Source organism: Rhincodon typus, chromosome 23 (genome assembly GCF_021869965.1).
Source record: "Rhincodon typus isolate 14 chromosome 23, sRhiTyp1.1, whole genome shotgun sequence".
Classification (NCBI taxonomy): Eukaryota; Metazoa; Chordata; class Chondrichthyes; order Orectolobiformes; family Rhincodontidae; genus Rhincodon; species Rhincodon typus.
Genome location: NC_063354.1, coordinates 1184729 through 1199196, shown reverse-complemented (window position 1 = coordinate 1199196; position 14468 = coordinate 1184729). Strand labels below are relative to the sequence as shown.

Below are 14468 nucleotides of genomic sequence, written 5' to 3'. Positions count from 1 at the left end.
GCAGCTGATGGAAGCCATTTCTTTCTCCAATCCTCCACTCTCCTGTTTCCCTCCCACCCTCCTGTCCTGGATAACTGCAAAATGGAAACATTTGTAAACAACTTTCATTCTTACAGTCAACAGGAAATCCATTGTTGTTCCCTGATTAATCCATTCCCTGTTGATTTAATATTGTTAATGAAGGAACTGCCTTCAAATCTGATATGAATTGCCAATGCTTAATGGGTAGACACAAAACGCCACTGGTAAACCTATACAAAAGTGTTTATGACAAACATTACATTGTTTGGGGAATTAGTGACTGGTTGCATGCCACTCTCTATAGTTGTTAAGTTAATCCTGTCTCCATTTTTGTTGTTGCAGATGGCAGGACTGAATACAGATTACCTTCCCAGATGGCTATAACACATGATACCTTAGTACAAGAAGTAATCACCCCAGAGCGCCTTCAGAAACACCTGAATCTGGCTTACCTGAGCCCAGTGGTACAGTCTGCACTTAATCCTGCCATGGTTTCTGCCCTGGGGATACACAAACTCAGCAGCACCGATATTATTGCAGTCACCAAAGCCATTGCAAAGGAAGTTATAGAGACCAGTTCTGCTTTTAATGGTAATAAAGTTGTCCTTTTTTCAGTTACTGTAGATTTTTAAGTTGTTCAGAAGTTGCAGCTCCAAAACAACATTAACCATCAACTAGCAAATCACAGCGTGGTGGTGAATTACTGACATTTTCAGGTTGCCTTCAGTTTACCAGCAGAATTTGTGGCATTCACCCCAGGTACCTTTCCAAACTTTCACATACACATTGCAACTGGTCTGCAGCCAATGGTGGAAGGGATGTTCAGCCAGCCCCTTCATTTTCTAAAGGAAAAAAAACAAATTCCCCTGAAGTAAATGTGGAATGTAAAGCTAGTCTCAGTAGTGGTGCCATCATACTGTTAAAGCCATCTGGTTCATTAATATCGATCTGGGGAAGGACATCTGCTGCCCTTATCAGCCCTGGCCGTAATGTGACTGGAGACCCACAGCAGTGTAGTTGACTCATAACTGCCCTCTGAGCTGAAGGGCAGTTAGGAATGGGGAAATACATGCTGGCTTTGTCACTGACACCCAGTCAAGGAACAAAGAGAAATGTGGAATCTTTATCAGCTTTGATAATCCTGGAGGTGCTGAACTGACTTGAGGAAATCCTATTACTAACCACAAATAATACAATGATGCTATAGTTTTATAACTTGTGGAAATTTGTACTTTTTACAAAAAATGCCAGGTTTTTAAAGAAAAACACAAAGTACTTGGACCCAAAGGTCTCACTGTGGCCTTGACTGGTACTTTATCCATGCCTGTGGTATTTAGTTAGCCGATTCATGTCAGCTGTACAAATCTAATCAGACACCAAGTCCTGTAGTCTCTTCCCAATGTGAAAAGCCGAGACTCATAATGCAGACCACCAACAAGCTTTCAAATTCAAGAAGCACTGTTCAGAAAATCTAAATGGACTTAACTTATGGCTATTTCTTGAGGAAAATAAATTTCATTGGGAACTTAAGAAGCTCCTTAGCTTCAAGGTTGTGTGAAATTCAAAGATGAAGAATTATGAAGTTTAGAAGTAGCTCAATATAAAGCTAGTGTTCTCTTTATCCGTGATGTGGGATGAAGTAAGATTTTGGGAGGGACGATGGGAGAGTTTAAAATCTTGACTTTGATTTTAGTTCAGATTTTAACTTTTTTTTACAATTTCTTGATCAGATGATGACATGAAAAAGATTGCAAAATTACTGGTGTGTAACTATCGCAGCCTCGATCAAGAATATGGAAATACAGATCAGCTCTTGGATGATCTGAAATCAGTTCCAATCATTCCTCTTGCTGATGGAAGTATGGTATCACTGAAAGGTCAAGCCATATTTTTCCCCCTCTATGATGAAGAGAATGAACAATTTGTAAACCGTGGGCGAGGTAAAGGATGACTTTTGTTGTTCCATATTAAAGATCTAATGCCAAGACATGGCTTAATGCAGTATTGTTTGAGAGAGCTGTGTTTTATCAAGGTAATGTTCTGCTGCTGTCTGCACTTTCCCTCAATGCCCTCCCCAATGGCAAAAGCCTCCAGAATGGTTTGATGAGTGAGCCCTGTCTGTTACCTGTTTAATGCAAGGCACAGAAGGCAGTAAAAGGTTCGTTGTTGTTCTTGTCCCCTTCCTGCTAAACCTGAGCATCACTGTTCTGCTGCAGTACTTGAAACTGTGTCTGATAAATACAGACCATGTTCTGTTGGCCTGGCTGCTCACATTAATGCCCTTGCCATCAGCTCACCAGCAGATTACCTATCCTCATAAAAGGTGGCTGAGGTGTATTTTGGAATTCATTGGCTGTCAATCTGCTTCTTCCTGTACCAATATGTCTGTTCCTGCTCTAAAGGATGACTAGTCCTTGAAAGTAAAGCTCGTACAGTGCTATCATTATTACAGCCCCAGAGCTACCAAACTGAGAATACTAAATTCTGTTTTCCCAGGCTTAGAATACATTTAAACTTGGAAGCAACTTCTAAAGTTAGGTTGAGTTGTAAGTTTAGAGTCACCGATCCTGCCTTCTCTGCATTACTGCATTTTTGCCTTTTGAGATGATCTGCAGTTTGAAACTGATCATAATCATAGCTATCTGCTTTTCTAATCAGGTATTCAGGAACTATATCGGGATCTAAAGACTGTCCACCCCAATGTGCTTACCTGCCTGGACAATCTGAGTAACTCCCAGGTTCGCAAACTTCTGGAAAGGATGGACGTTTATTATCTTAAACCAGAGAAAGTCATGTTCGAGTACATTCTACCCACCTTAAAGGAGCAAAAATGGAAGGTAAACTTTTCATATTCAACACTGTCACATTTAGTGCAAAGGTGTCTGCTGTGCAAGTCATATTTTCATCACTGAATATAGAATTCTACAGTGTGGGAATAGACCATTCAACCCATCAAGTCCACACCACTCCTCTGAAGAGCATCCCACTCACTAACCTATCCCTATAACCCTACATGTCCCATGGCTAACCCACCTAGCCTACACATCCCTGGACACTACGGGTAATTTAGCATGGCCAATCCACCTATCCTGCATACCTTTGGCCTGTGGGAGGAAACCAGAGCCCCCGGCAGAAACTCCACACAGACAGTCACCTGAGACGAGAATCAAACCCGGGTCCCTGGTGCTGTAAGGCAGCAGTGCTAACCAATGAGCCACCATGCTGCCCTAAATATGTAATTTAAAAATAAGGATCCCAAAAAAGCTTCCACTTTTTACACTGAAGCCACCAATCCATCTTTATCTCATTTTCCTCTCCAAAATCTTTGATATTGCTATTGCCTCTTGCCCAGAATTCCAGTTTTGAATCCTTACAGTCAAGTTTTTGCTCGTGTCATGGTTTTGAAACTGTTTATGGCAAAGTTCCAAATCTCAGCCTACCTGTTTAATTGGGGTAAACTATCACTCCGAGTTCTGCTAGGCATGTCCACAGCCTTTGACACACTATCTTCCTCCAGGCTTCTCCCCCAAACCCACATCAGATTCCTCGTGTACATTGATGACTCCAGCCTGTACCTCAACACCATTCTCTCGATGCCTTCACCGTCTCTTTTGTTTTTGTCAGATTCCTCGTCCACATCTGCTACTGGATGAACAGAAATATACATGGCTAAATATTAAAAAGACTGAAGTCATTGACATAGAATCCCGACAGTGCAGAAAGAGGCCATTCACCGATGGAGTCTGCACTGACCCTCCAAAAAGCATCCCATCCAGACCTAGCATTGCCACCCTATCCCCATAACCCCGCATTTACCATAACTAATCCACCTAGCCTGCACATCCCTGGAAAAAAATAGGCAATTTAGCACAGCCAACATGCACATCTTTGGACTGTGGGAAGAAACCAGAGCACCCGGAGGAACCCCATGCAGACACAGGGAGAACATGCAAACACTACACAGACAGTGACCCAAGGCTGGAATTGAACCCGGGTCCTTGGCGCTGTGAGGCAGTAGTGCTAACCATTGTCTTCTGTCACACTATGAGCTCAGTCCCTAGCAATTCTGTGAAGCTGAAAGAGCTTTACACACTAGGTGTTGTGTTTGACTCCACGATAAGATTCTGGCCACATGCTGTCTCACCACCAAGACTGGCTAATTCCACATCTATGATATGATCCGAGTCTGCCCTGTCTCAGGGCACTTACATCCAGGCCTTTGATACCTCTGTGGTCTTGACTATTCAATTACAGCCATGATCAGCCTCCCAGAAACTCATGCTCTACAAAAGATTTTGATGCCTGTATCCAAACCTTGTTGACCTATTTTGAAGCCCTAAGCAACACCTCCATTTTAAAATTACTGTCCTTAGTCCACATTAATCTAAGATCTTACCACTCCCTAACTCTGTAATCCCCTCCAGCCCCACAACCCTCTGAGATCTCTGCTCCTCCAGATCTGGCCTTTTGAGGATTCCTGATTGTGATCATATTGGTGGTTATGGCTTTGGGATTCCCTCCTTAAACTGCTTTGTGAAGTGATGCATTATTACCTGAATGTGCTGAATATAAGTTGTTTTTATAATCTTGAAAGCATTCTATGTCATGACAGTAATGTGGTTTATGATTGGTCGTAGGGGCATGAGGGATATCTTCATTCAGCGTGTAACTTTACTGAAACGGGTGGATGTCATTTTGGGTTTTTTGGCCCAAAACCTGGTGTTGGTTATAACCTCCAGATTATACAGTCACATTTGTTCACATTATGTATTTGTTTCTCCTCCCCTCTCTATCATTGTCTCTTCCCAGGAGAAGTCTCAAGGTATTGTGGTCAGCTACAGCATCTTCCTCAAGGTGCATTGCCAGGATAATGAGCTACAGCAGTTTAGACCATACATTCCAGTGCTTACTAATAAGGGCTTTGTCTGTCCATTACATGTTAATGTCAACTTTACATGTAACTACAAGAATACCATTAATTTACCGGTGGATCTTCCAGGTAAAAAAACAAACTTGGGGATGTGGAAATGGGGGCAATGGATGGATATTAGATACTGGGATGTGTTACAGCAAATAAGTAGCATTACACAAGGCTAATTCTGAACTGTCAGATAGAATAATAAACTAAATTCTATATTCTGTGATTGATTAACAGCGAATTTGATGTGTTGAATTTATCACTGAGTGCATTATAAATGAGTCTTTCAGACAATCCATGCGTTTCTCCCTCCTCTGTGTGGTCTGTTTACTACCTCTGGTATGCCCAGAGGGGACAGACAGGTGATCCATGCTGGTGGTCGTCTGTGATCAGCAACTCAGAGATGGAATAACTTCCTCTCCTGTTCCCAGTGTAGAGAGGTGCTTGGTGCTTCCTTGTGGCCGGTATCTGACAATGCTGATACTACCTGCCCATCTTGCTGGTGGTTATGATGGAATTCCGATAGGGCACATATCTCTTGGAACATATTAGTCAAAATCTGTACAGTGTGCTGGGTGGTGACAAGTGCTGATAAAGCCCTTCTGTGTCCACGATGAGTTGTAATTATACTTTTGCACGTGCAGGTGTTGACTGGGTACTATTGGACTCATGCTACCTGCAGACTGATAATGATTCTGAAGGATGGAGGACGTTTTTCAGCTCCCTTGGTGTTCAGGATTTGTTTGTTTTTCAAAAGAAAAAATGCACTTTCACAAAACAGGAACTGGTTAGTTAAACTAATTATTAATCTTATTATCATTTTACTTGCGGTACATACCCGAATTTGATTGCGTTTACGTACACAGTGTGTACTTAACAGCCCAGAAACAGGCTGTTCAGCCCATCTGATCTGTGAGTGTTTCAGCTCCACACAAACCACCTCCCACTTCTCTTCGCCCCACGCAGTCCGTTTTGCACTAACCCTGCAGCAGTTTGTGAGTCACTTCCCCCTTGCAGTCTTCTGTCAGCTCTCCCTTGATGACTGAGTCAGTAAAGCTGTTTCTTAGTGATATATTGACTGGTTGGTCCCAGTCCTGGCCCCTAAACAGTAGCACTAATAGGTAGGAGGCCTTAGTATCTCTGGAATAAAGAGCTGGAAAAATGGACTGTTATCACAATGCAAGCTAAAGTTGGGTTTTGTTGACAGATTTTAGAAATTTCCAGCTTAAGTAATTTTTGTTTTCTTTTCTTTGAAATATTTGTAGGCATCTAGCCCATGGGCACATGTCTGTGATTTGTGGCCCAACACAGCAGATAATACATACATGGTGGAAGATTATGTCTGTCAGGAGCTTCACAGCCTCTTGACTACAGAAGCTCTGCCTGATCAGATGAAATTCCAACAGAGGATTAACCTGCTCAAACTCTTTGACAGAAACTGGGACTCTGGGTAAGTTAATTGTGTGTTGTTGCAGTCACTCAATATTTATGTCAAATTTAGATTTTTTTTTAAAGTTTACCTCTTTCCTCCTTCTCCAATGTTTGCTTCCTCTTTCTCCTCTTTTTCTCATCCTTCTTTTACCCTTTCTTTCAGCTGCTCAAGGTTGTAGGGTTTTGAGCAAACAACCTGTTTCCAGTTGAGGTGGGGAGGTGCAAAATGGCAATTCAAATTGTGTCACGCCCCTTCAGGAACTCCATCTCCTCAATGCCTGATTAGAACCAGTCACTTCCTGCATTAGAGAATCACAAGCAAAGAACACAGCTCCTCCTGATGCTGTGGAAAGTAACTAACTGTGTGCTAACTGGATTTTCATTTTTATGCCAAAATCAGAGATAATTTGTAAATTAACTCATATGATACATCACTACATTGAGCCTGAGGCACTGAAATAGGCCATATACCTTCTTACGCTCCTTTTAATCTAATCCCATCTAACCTTCCCTTCCTTTCCTCTCATGCATTGATCTAGCTTCCCCATAAATACATTGAAAATATTTTCCTTATCTGTTCATGTAACAACTTATTATGAACTAAGTTGACAAATATGAACATTCACTAGGAATATGTAGTGAGAATTTTATCATCTGTTGCACTGTGAAGTCTTTGTGATCTTCCTTATGGTTTCATGGAAAGACTGAATTAATAGTCAGGCTGTTGCATAGAAAAATAGAAGATAGGAGCAGGAGGAGGCCATTCAGCCCTTCGAGTCTGCTCTGCCATTCTACATGATCATGGCTGATCATCCAACTCAATAGCCTAATCCTGCTTTCTCCCCATAACCTTTGATCCCATTCACCCCAAGTGCTATATCTAGTCACCTCTTGAATACATTCATAATGATTTTCCTTCAGCTAAATGTAATTACTGCTGGTGCAGAAAGGTGCCTGGCTTGAACAATGAAGTATTTTCAATATTCTCAAAATTAACTTCTGTTAATTCTCCATTCCAGTTGCAGATTCTCTCAGTATTGCACAGCTAGACTCGTTGACAGCCAGGATAAAATCCTAAAGAACGAAATTCATTCTTCTTTTGCAATTTATCTTACAACTCTGTCATGGTTACCAACTGCCAGCCCAGCTGAGAATGGTTCAGGATCTTGTACAGCATATCTACGTCCTAGTGAGGTATACCTGAGTTCAAGCAATTTAAAGGAACTATTAGCCAACCGTGTCAGCTATGTATGTTGTGATCTGCTTGAACAGAGCACTTTTGCTGCTTTCGCTGGTGAGTACAAATGGGAAACCTTTAGCTGATCATTTAGAATTTTTGAAAAGGCATTGTGGTCAGGCTTTGCTGATTGGTTAGTGTGTAACTGATTGGTGCAAACTGAAAGCTGTCAGCTACAATTCCTGACCTGTGTTAGATGACCTCAGCTGGGGTATTAGCAGAAAGACAGCCAAAGTTCAAGTCCCTGATCGTTGTTCAGTATTCTTGTTGGAAAGTACACTTTTGTGTTAATGGTGGGATTATGTGGGATTGGATTTCTGGCATTTCCGACTGATTCCACGAGCTGCATCTCCCATAGTCCGGCATCTTTAACAATGGTAAAACGGGAATGGTGTCATGAAGCAAATGGGATTCCTTAACTGATGTTGCAACAGGATTACTGGTGCTGTGACTTATCCTCTTGTAACGAAAAGTCCCAGTCAGAACCTTCCCAAATGAAGATGGAGTAATATCCATCAGGCATAGTCTGACCATCTTTTTAAATGTGCTGATAACTAAACTCATTTCATACACATCTAACCTGAAAGCAGCCTTAAAATACCAATACATTTATTGGGGAATCGTTACAATCTCTTGACATTTGAATCTTTGGCAATATGGTGCTGTCACTAGACTAATCATCCAGAGGACAAGATTAATATCCTGGAGACTCTAGTTTAAAAACCTATCATGGCAGCCAGTGGCATTTAAATTCAATTAATAAACACCTCCAGTGTAAAGCTAAGTCTCTGATGGTGACAGCGACAGCCATTGTCCATGTATTGTTAAACCTTTCAGGGAAGGAAGTCTTCTGCCCTAACATGGTTTGGTGTCTATGTCCTTGCCTGTGTACAGCCCTCTGAAATGGCCTGAGCAAGCCACTCAACTCAAGGGCAGTTAGAGATGTGCAACAAATGCTGAACTGACCAAAGACATCCCATGGGGAGAAAAAGAAAAAAATAGGATGCGTAACATAAGTGTTTAGTGTACATCTTCGGCAATGCAGCACATCCTCAGTAATTTACAGGACTGGGTCATGAATCGTGACTTGATGCAGATGAGAGCTCCCCTCCCTGGTATGAGGGAGAGTTCACTCTTGTGGTTCAGTCTACAGTCATTCTTTCTCCACAAACAGTACAACATCCACGTGTCTCTGGTTCTGTCTCGTAGTGGCAGAAATTCATGTAACTTTGGTCTTTAATAGAGGACCACATGGGCCAGTTCAGCAAACTATTATTAATAACTTGGCCTGTGTTTCTTGAAGTATCAGCAAACAGTATCTGAATTTCATTTTTGTATTTTCTGGCCTGCAAGAAATAATCTGATGTCATTTTTGTTTCATTAGAGCAGCAATCATTCAATTTTCTAACCTAATCCATACTTTACAAAGAGAAAAATATTGTGGTTGCAGGAAATCAAACAAAAACAGAAAATGGTAGAAACTCTGATCTGTTCTGGTGACATTTCTAGTGAGAAAAACAGAGTTAATGTTTCAGGTCTGAACTGAAAAGTCAACTCTGCTTTCTCTCTCAACGTGATGTATTCAACATTTTTTGGGTGTTTTTTCCAATTTTACATGACCTGTTTAAATGCATTGTTATAACTAAATGTTTTTCTTTTAAAAAGAGACAAGATGCTCTTCTACTCCATTAATAATGCTGTCTGTCCTGTGGATTGCTTGAATATTCTCTACTTTTCTCAGGTATTAAGACCTCCATTTCTGTGGACATGATGATCAACCACTTCAAATCGTGGTGTGTGAAGAAGCCTCCAAGTGAATCTGCTGATTTGGAAGGTGCAGAATTTCAGACGTCAGCAGAGCACATACACAGGGTTTACGCTTACTTGGGTAGGAACTGCAGTGGGAGTCAGCTGACAGAACTGTTCAAGCATTTCCCAGCTGTGTTTGTACCTACCAGGTATCCACAACCCTATCGGTTTTCCAATATGTGCCTTGTTAACTTGTCAGTGGGATGTGGAGAATGCTAAAATGTTGGTATTCTGATGGAGCCTTTTGATCAGATGAAGCTTCTGTTGCTATCTTTAATTTTCACACTGCATTCCGTTCCATTTTGGATTTTGTTTGCTAATTGGTCCACAGGTGTCTGAACTTTCCTCTTCTATTTTTTGATACATCCTCTCCCCAATCATGTCAATGAGAATGTGCTCAAGTGTCTTCTTTCTTCCAGTCATTGGCCACTTGGAAATGTCCATGGTGACCAGCATAGGTTACTCCCTGGTGACAGCTGCAGGGGCTGGAGGGGGAAGTGAATGGGAGGGTGATGGATTCTCAACTAATATTAGCCTCTCCTCAGCCATCTGGGAAAATTCTATGTCAAGACCCCAGGATTATTGAAGGTGTAGCAGGGAAATCACTCACACCTTTAATTCCCTTCCATTGCACTTTCTGTATAAGGGACTCCTACAGCAATGTCTAAATGAGTCGGAAGAATACTGGCTTGAACCTTGCTCCAGAAATGTGAGAGTAAAATCTAATCCAACACACTTGTGGGTTACAGAGAGACTATTGAAGCTGCTGTCTTTCAGAAATGATTTTGAATCAAAGCCCCATAAATTCACAGCTGGATGTAAAAGATCCCAATTGACTATTTGGAGGAAGTTCTCCATGTCCTGGGCAATAATTGTCCCTCAACAAAAGTAAATTATCAGATGATTACCTCATTGATTAGTATGTGAAAACTTGCTGTGCACATATTGTATGCTTTTTGTTTACAAAACAACAGCATTTCAAAGAGTTCCTCAGATTGTGAAAGATTCTTTGATCAGGTGACTTGTTTCTAGAGCGCTTTAGCCAGTGACCTCATTTGTAGGAAGCAACAACACAACATGAGATAGATTGTATTTTTTTGCTAAATAAACAACTTTTGTGCAATTTGGAGTAAATGCTCAACTTTCTTTCAAAGCACTGAACCGCTTTGTTCTGGAAAATTCTGCCATTTGAAGGATGTATTTTGGAGTGACCCAACTGGAATGTTCCAGCGATATAAATATCAAATTCAGGATACAAAGGGATCTTTCCAGGAACCTTACCTGCTTGCACCTTTCTACCGTCAATGGGACGATATGAAAGATCTTTTTCAGAAGGTATGTCTAAAATCATATATAACAATTAATGTTTGCCTCTACCTTTTCTGTAAATTTTATGGCCAAGGAATTTGAGTATGTCATTATTGTGTGTGCAGGGCGGAGAGAGTGTTTAGGACAAGCCAAAGGTGAGGGATGAAGCTCCTTATATTAGGCTTTGGTCCCATTACTCTTTTTTTCATATTTGTGAGGTGCAGGTGTCACCGGCTGGGCCCAGCATTTATTACCCGTCCCTAGTTGCCCCTTGAGAAAGTGTTGGTGAGCGGCCTTCTTGAACTGCTATAGTCCACCTGCTATGGATTGACCCACAATGCCATTAGGGAAGGAATTCCAGGATTTGGAACCAATAACACTGAAGGAGCGGTGAGATGTTTCCAAGTCAGGATTGTGAGTGGCTTGGAGGGAACTTGCAGATGTCCCCATGTAAGTGCCATGGGATGCCAAGATGGAAGTGGTTTATGGGTTTGGAAGGTGCTAACTAAGGATCTTTGGTGAATTTCTGCAGTGCATCTTGTAAATAGGACACACTGCTGTTACTGAATATTTTTGCATATAATGCCAGTCAAGCAGGTTGTTTAAACATGCATACTTTGCACTGATGTTCTGGACCCACTCATCATTGAGGATGGGGATATTTGTGGAGCCTCCTCCTCCAGGGAGTTGTTTAATTGTCCACCACCATTCACAACTGGATGTGGCAGGACTGCAGAGCTTAGATCTGATCCGTTGGTTGTGGGATCACTTAGCTCTATCACTTCCTGCTTTCGCTGTTTGGTGTGCAAGTAGTCCTGTTTGGTAGCTTCATCAGGTTGCTGTCTTATCTTCAGGTATGCCTAGTGCTGCTCCTGGCGTGTCCTCCTGCATTATCCATTGAACCAGGGTTGATCCCCTGGCTTGATGGTAATGGTTGAGTGGGGGATATGCTGGGCCATGAGGTTACAGATTGTGCTAGGGTACAATTCTACTACAACCAATGGCCCATAGCACCTCATGGATGCCCAGTCATTGAGTTGCTAGATCTGTGCGAAGTCTGTCCCATTTAGCATGGTGATAGTGCCACACAACATAATGGAGGTTATTCTCAATGTGAAGGTGGGACTTTGTCTCCACAAGGACTATGCAATGGTCACTCTTACTGATACTGTCATGGACAGATACGTCTGCAGCTGGTAGATTGGTAAGGATGAGGTCAAGTATGTTTTTCCCTCTTGTTGGTTCCCTCACCACCTGCCGCAGACCCAGTCTAGCAGCTCTGCCCCTCTTCCATGGGCACTGACGCTGACAAAGTGACTGCCTGCCTGTAACAAAGGCAAAACACTGCAGATGCTAGAAATCTGAAACAAACATGAGAGAATGCTGGAAAAACTTAGCAAGTCCAGCAGCTTCTGTGGAGAGAGAAATGGAGTCAGTTTTGAAGAAGGATCACTGGACTCAAAACATTACTTCTGTTTCTCCCAACGCCGGAGCTGCTGAGCTTTTCCAGTGTTCTGTCTCTGTTTCAGACTGCCAGCCGCTGTTTGACTAGTAGCTTCAGATATGGCAGGACATCACTGTCTGGGAATTGATCACGGTGGGAAGTCCACTGAGGACCCCCTGAGGTTCGTGATCCAGTGGCCTTTCCCAGGCGTTGGGGTGATGGGGAGCTGTCATGCCCATTTTTATGCCCATCGTCATACTCTGAACAAAAAGGAAAGACCCCACCCCTGGTTTTACAGCTGGAAGAATTTAGAGATTTAACAGCCTTTAAGAAAATACAGGAAGAGGAATGTGGAAGAAAGAACAATGGAAAATGGTCAGTAATAAGGTGGAAGGCAAGAATGATTTCAGTGACAAAACATGATGAAGATACAAGACAAAAGGAATGGTAACAGACAAGAAAAGAAACAGAAGTTTCACCAAGGTGGGGTGTAAATGACAACAACAGAACTGGTCCTTGCTCCCACTGTCAGAGAAAATAGGAGCAGTGGTTATGATCTGTGGATATTGATATGTTTAAAAGAATAATGCGCCAAGTGACCATACGCGTAATCATAATTTTCATCCCAGAGCACTCTGCTAGAGGGCTAGGAATTCCAGTATGGAGAACTATTGCCCAATTGTGCATTTCAATATAATAACATTTTAATCTTGAGTGTATGGTACTTGTTTGCATGATAATTGCTGTTGAGTCTAGATTTGTCACTTTATTTATTTATTTCAATTGATAGACTCTCGATGTTGAGAAAATACCAGCTATGAAACACTATGTGAGTCTGCTTGTGCTCATATGCAGTAAAGTATCGTTTCCCAACAGTGACATCCTACAGGATGTGTCAGTGATTTATGCCATTCTAGGTAAGTTTTTCTTGGAATCTCAAGTCCATTTTAAGCTATTTTCTGTCACAGAGGAGAAATCTCATACAACCATTAATGAAAATATTGATTGTGGTTCACATCTTGAATTGTGTTTTGTCTTGCATCGTACTGCTGTGACAAATCTAACCATTGCAGGATTATATGAAGGTCTGCACATTTGTTGTCATCATATAACAGTTCTCGTCTGGTTTCCGTGCACTTTCACTGCATATTTAAGCAGATCCATACTTGAGCTTAAATGCATTGTGCCAGTGAGTGTGCATCACCGAATAGTGCTGTAAGGCCAGTACTTGTAAGGACATCCCCGATGCCATCCGATGTTACGTGGAGAGATTGGAGAAACCAGGGTTGTTCTCCTTCAGTAGAGGAGACCTTGCAGAGATTTTATAGAGATGTGTTGGTAGTATCAATGTGATGCACACCAGTTGTCCAGCCAACTGAGTGAATTATCTCCGAAGGAATCAGACATGCTATGGCAATGTACACCTTTATTGCTTGGAGCTGTGAATAGTGATGGTAGAAGTTCCAAACTTCTTTCATCATTTGGCTGCCAAGCAATTTCTCCTGCTCCTTACCATCTGTCATTGGTATGTGTTGGAATGATTTCCAAATGGATACCTGACCTGCTTGGCAATGTTATGACCCACACCTTGGCCATTATTTCCTGGTACTTGAACTCAGAGCTAATGACCCTGAGGCAGGAACACTATAGCTGTGCCACAAGACCTCTTTGGTGATAGAATGGAGCACAAAACTGACTTCAGTTTTCCTGGAGGACAAGGGTGGAGTGAAAGAGGGAATGGGTGACCAAGGTTGCTACTTCCAATTGTGGTCCAATGTCTATTGCTCAACCTTTTGGTGTATCTGCGCATGTAGAGGATGAGGTTTGACAGTGACAGATATCTACATCTGACTTAGCTCTTTAAGTAAGATAGCCGTGAGCCACAATTCTCACTGCACCACAATACCATCGAGGACTTAGTGCCTATAGAATGCAAAATCTTGCAAGGTAGATATCTTTCTCTTTAAGGAATGTGTAAATTGCCAGAAGCTGTCATTAATTTGGCTGCTTATTAAGAAATCTCACAATCAAATACTGAAACAATTATTTAAACTTTATCACATGTAGCAACCAAAATAAGACCAGTCAAGTAAGCAAATTAAGCCAACTTCACTATTACCTAATTAATGGTGGAATTTAACTATGATTCCAACCAATAGCATCTATCTCTGAGATAGTAGGAACTGCCGATGCTGGAGAATCTGAGATAACAAGGTGTAGAGCTGGATGAACACAGCAGGCCAAGCAGCATCAGAGGAGCAGGAAGGCTGACGTTTCGGGCCTAGACCCTTCTTCAGAAA

General features: G+C 41.9%; 2 protein-coding genes across 3 annotated transcripts in view; both read left to right on the top strand.

Moving 5' to 3' along the window:
- Nucleotides 1–149, top strand: part of LOC109912379 (protein NO VEIN-like) — a 54494-nt gene extending 54345 nt beyond the window's left edge. The window contains exon 24 of the mRNA XM_048611070.1: nt 117–149. Coding sequence (XP_048467027.1) covers nt 117–149 — 33 coding nt within the window. The remainder of the gene's footprint in view (nt 1–116) is intronic.
- A 218-nt stretch (nt 150–367) lies between these two features.
- The window catches only part of LOC125485836 (protein NO VEIN-like), a 44868-nt gene continuing 30767 nt past the window's right edge, over nt 368–14468 (top strand). For both annotated transcript variants that reach the window (XM_048610611.1, XM_048610610.1), the window contains exons 1-10: nt 368–612; nt 1752–1961; nt 2680–2858; nt 4831–5020; nt 5584–5726; nt 6205–6389; nt 7390–7664; nt 9349–9565; nt 10571–10751; nt 12959–13085. In XM_048610611.1, the coding sequence (XP_048466568.1) occupies nt 396–612; nt 1752–1961; nt 2680–2858; nt 4831–5020; nt 5584–5726; nt 6205–6389; nt 7390–7664; nt 9349–9565; nt 10571–10751; nt 12959–13085 (1924 nt within the window). In that variant the 5' untranslated portion in view covers nt 368–395. The remainder of the gene's footprint in view (nt 613–1751; nt 1962–2679; nt 2859–4830; nt 5021–5583; nt 5727–6204; nt 6390–7389; nt 7665–9348; nt 9566–10570; nt 10752–12958; nt 13086–14468) is intronic.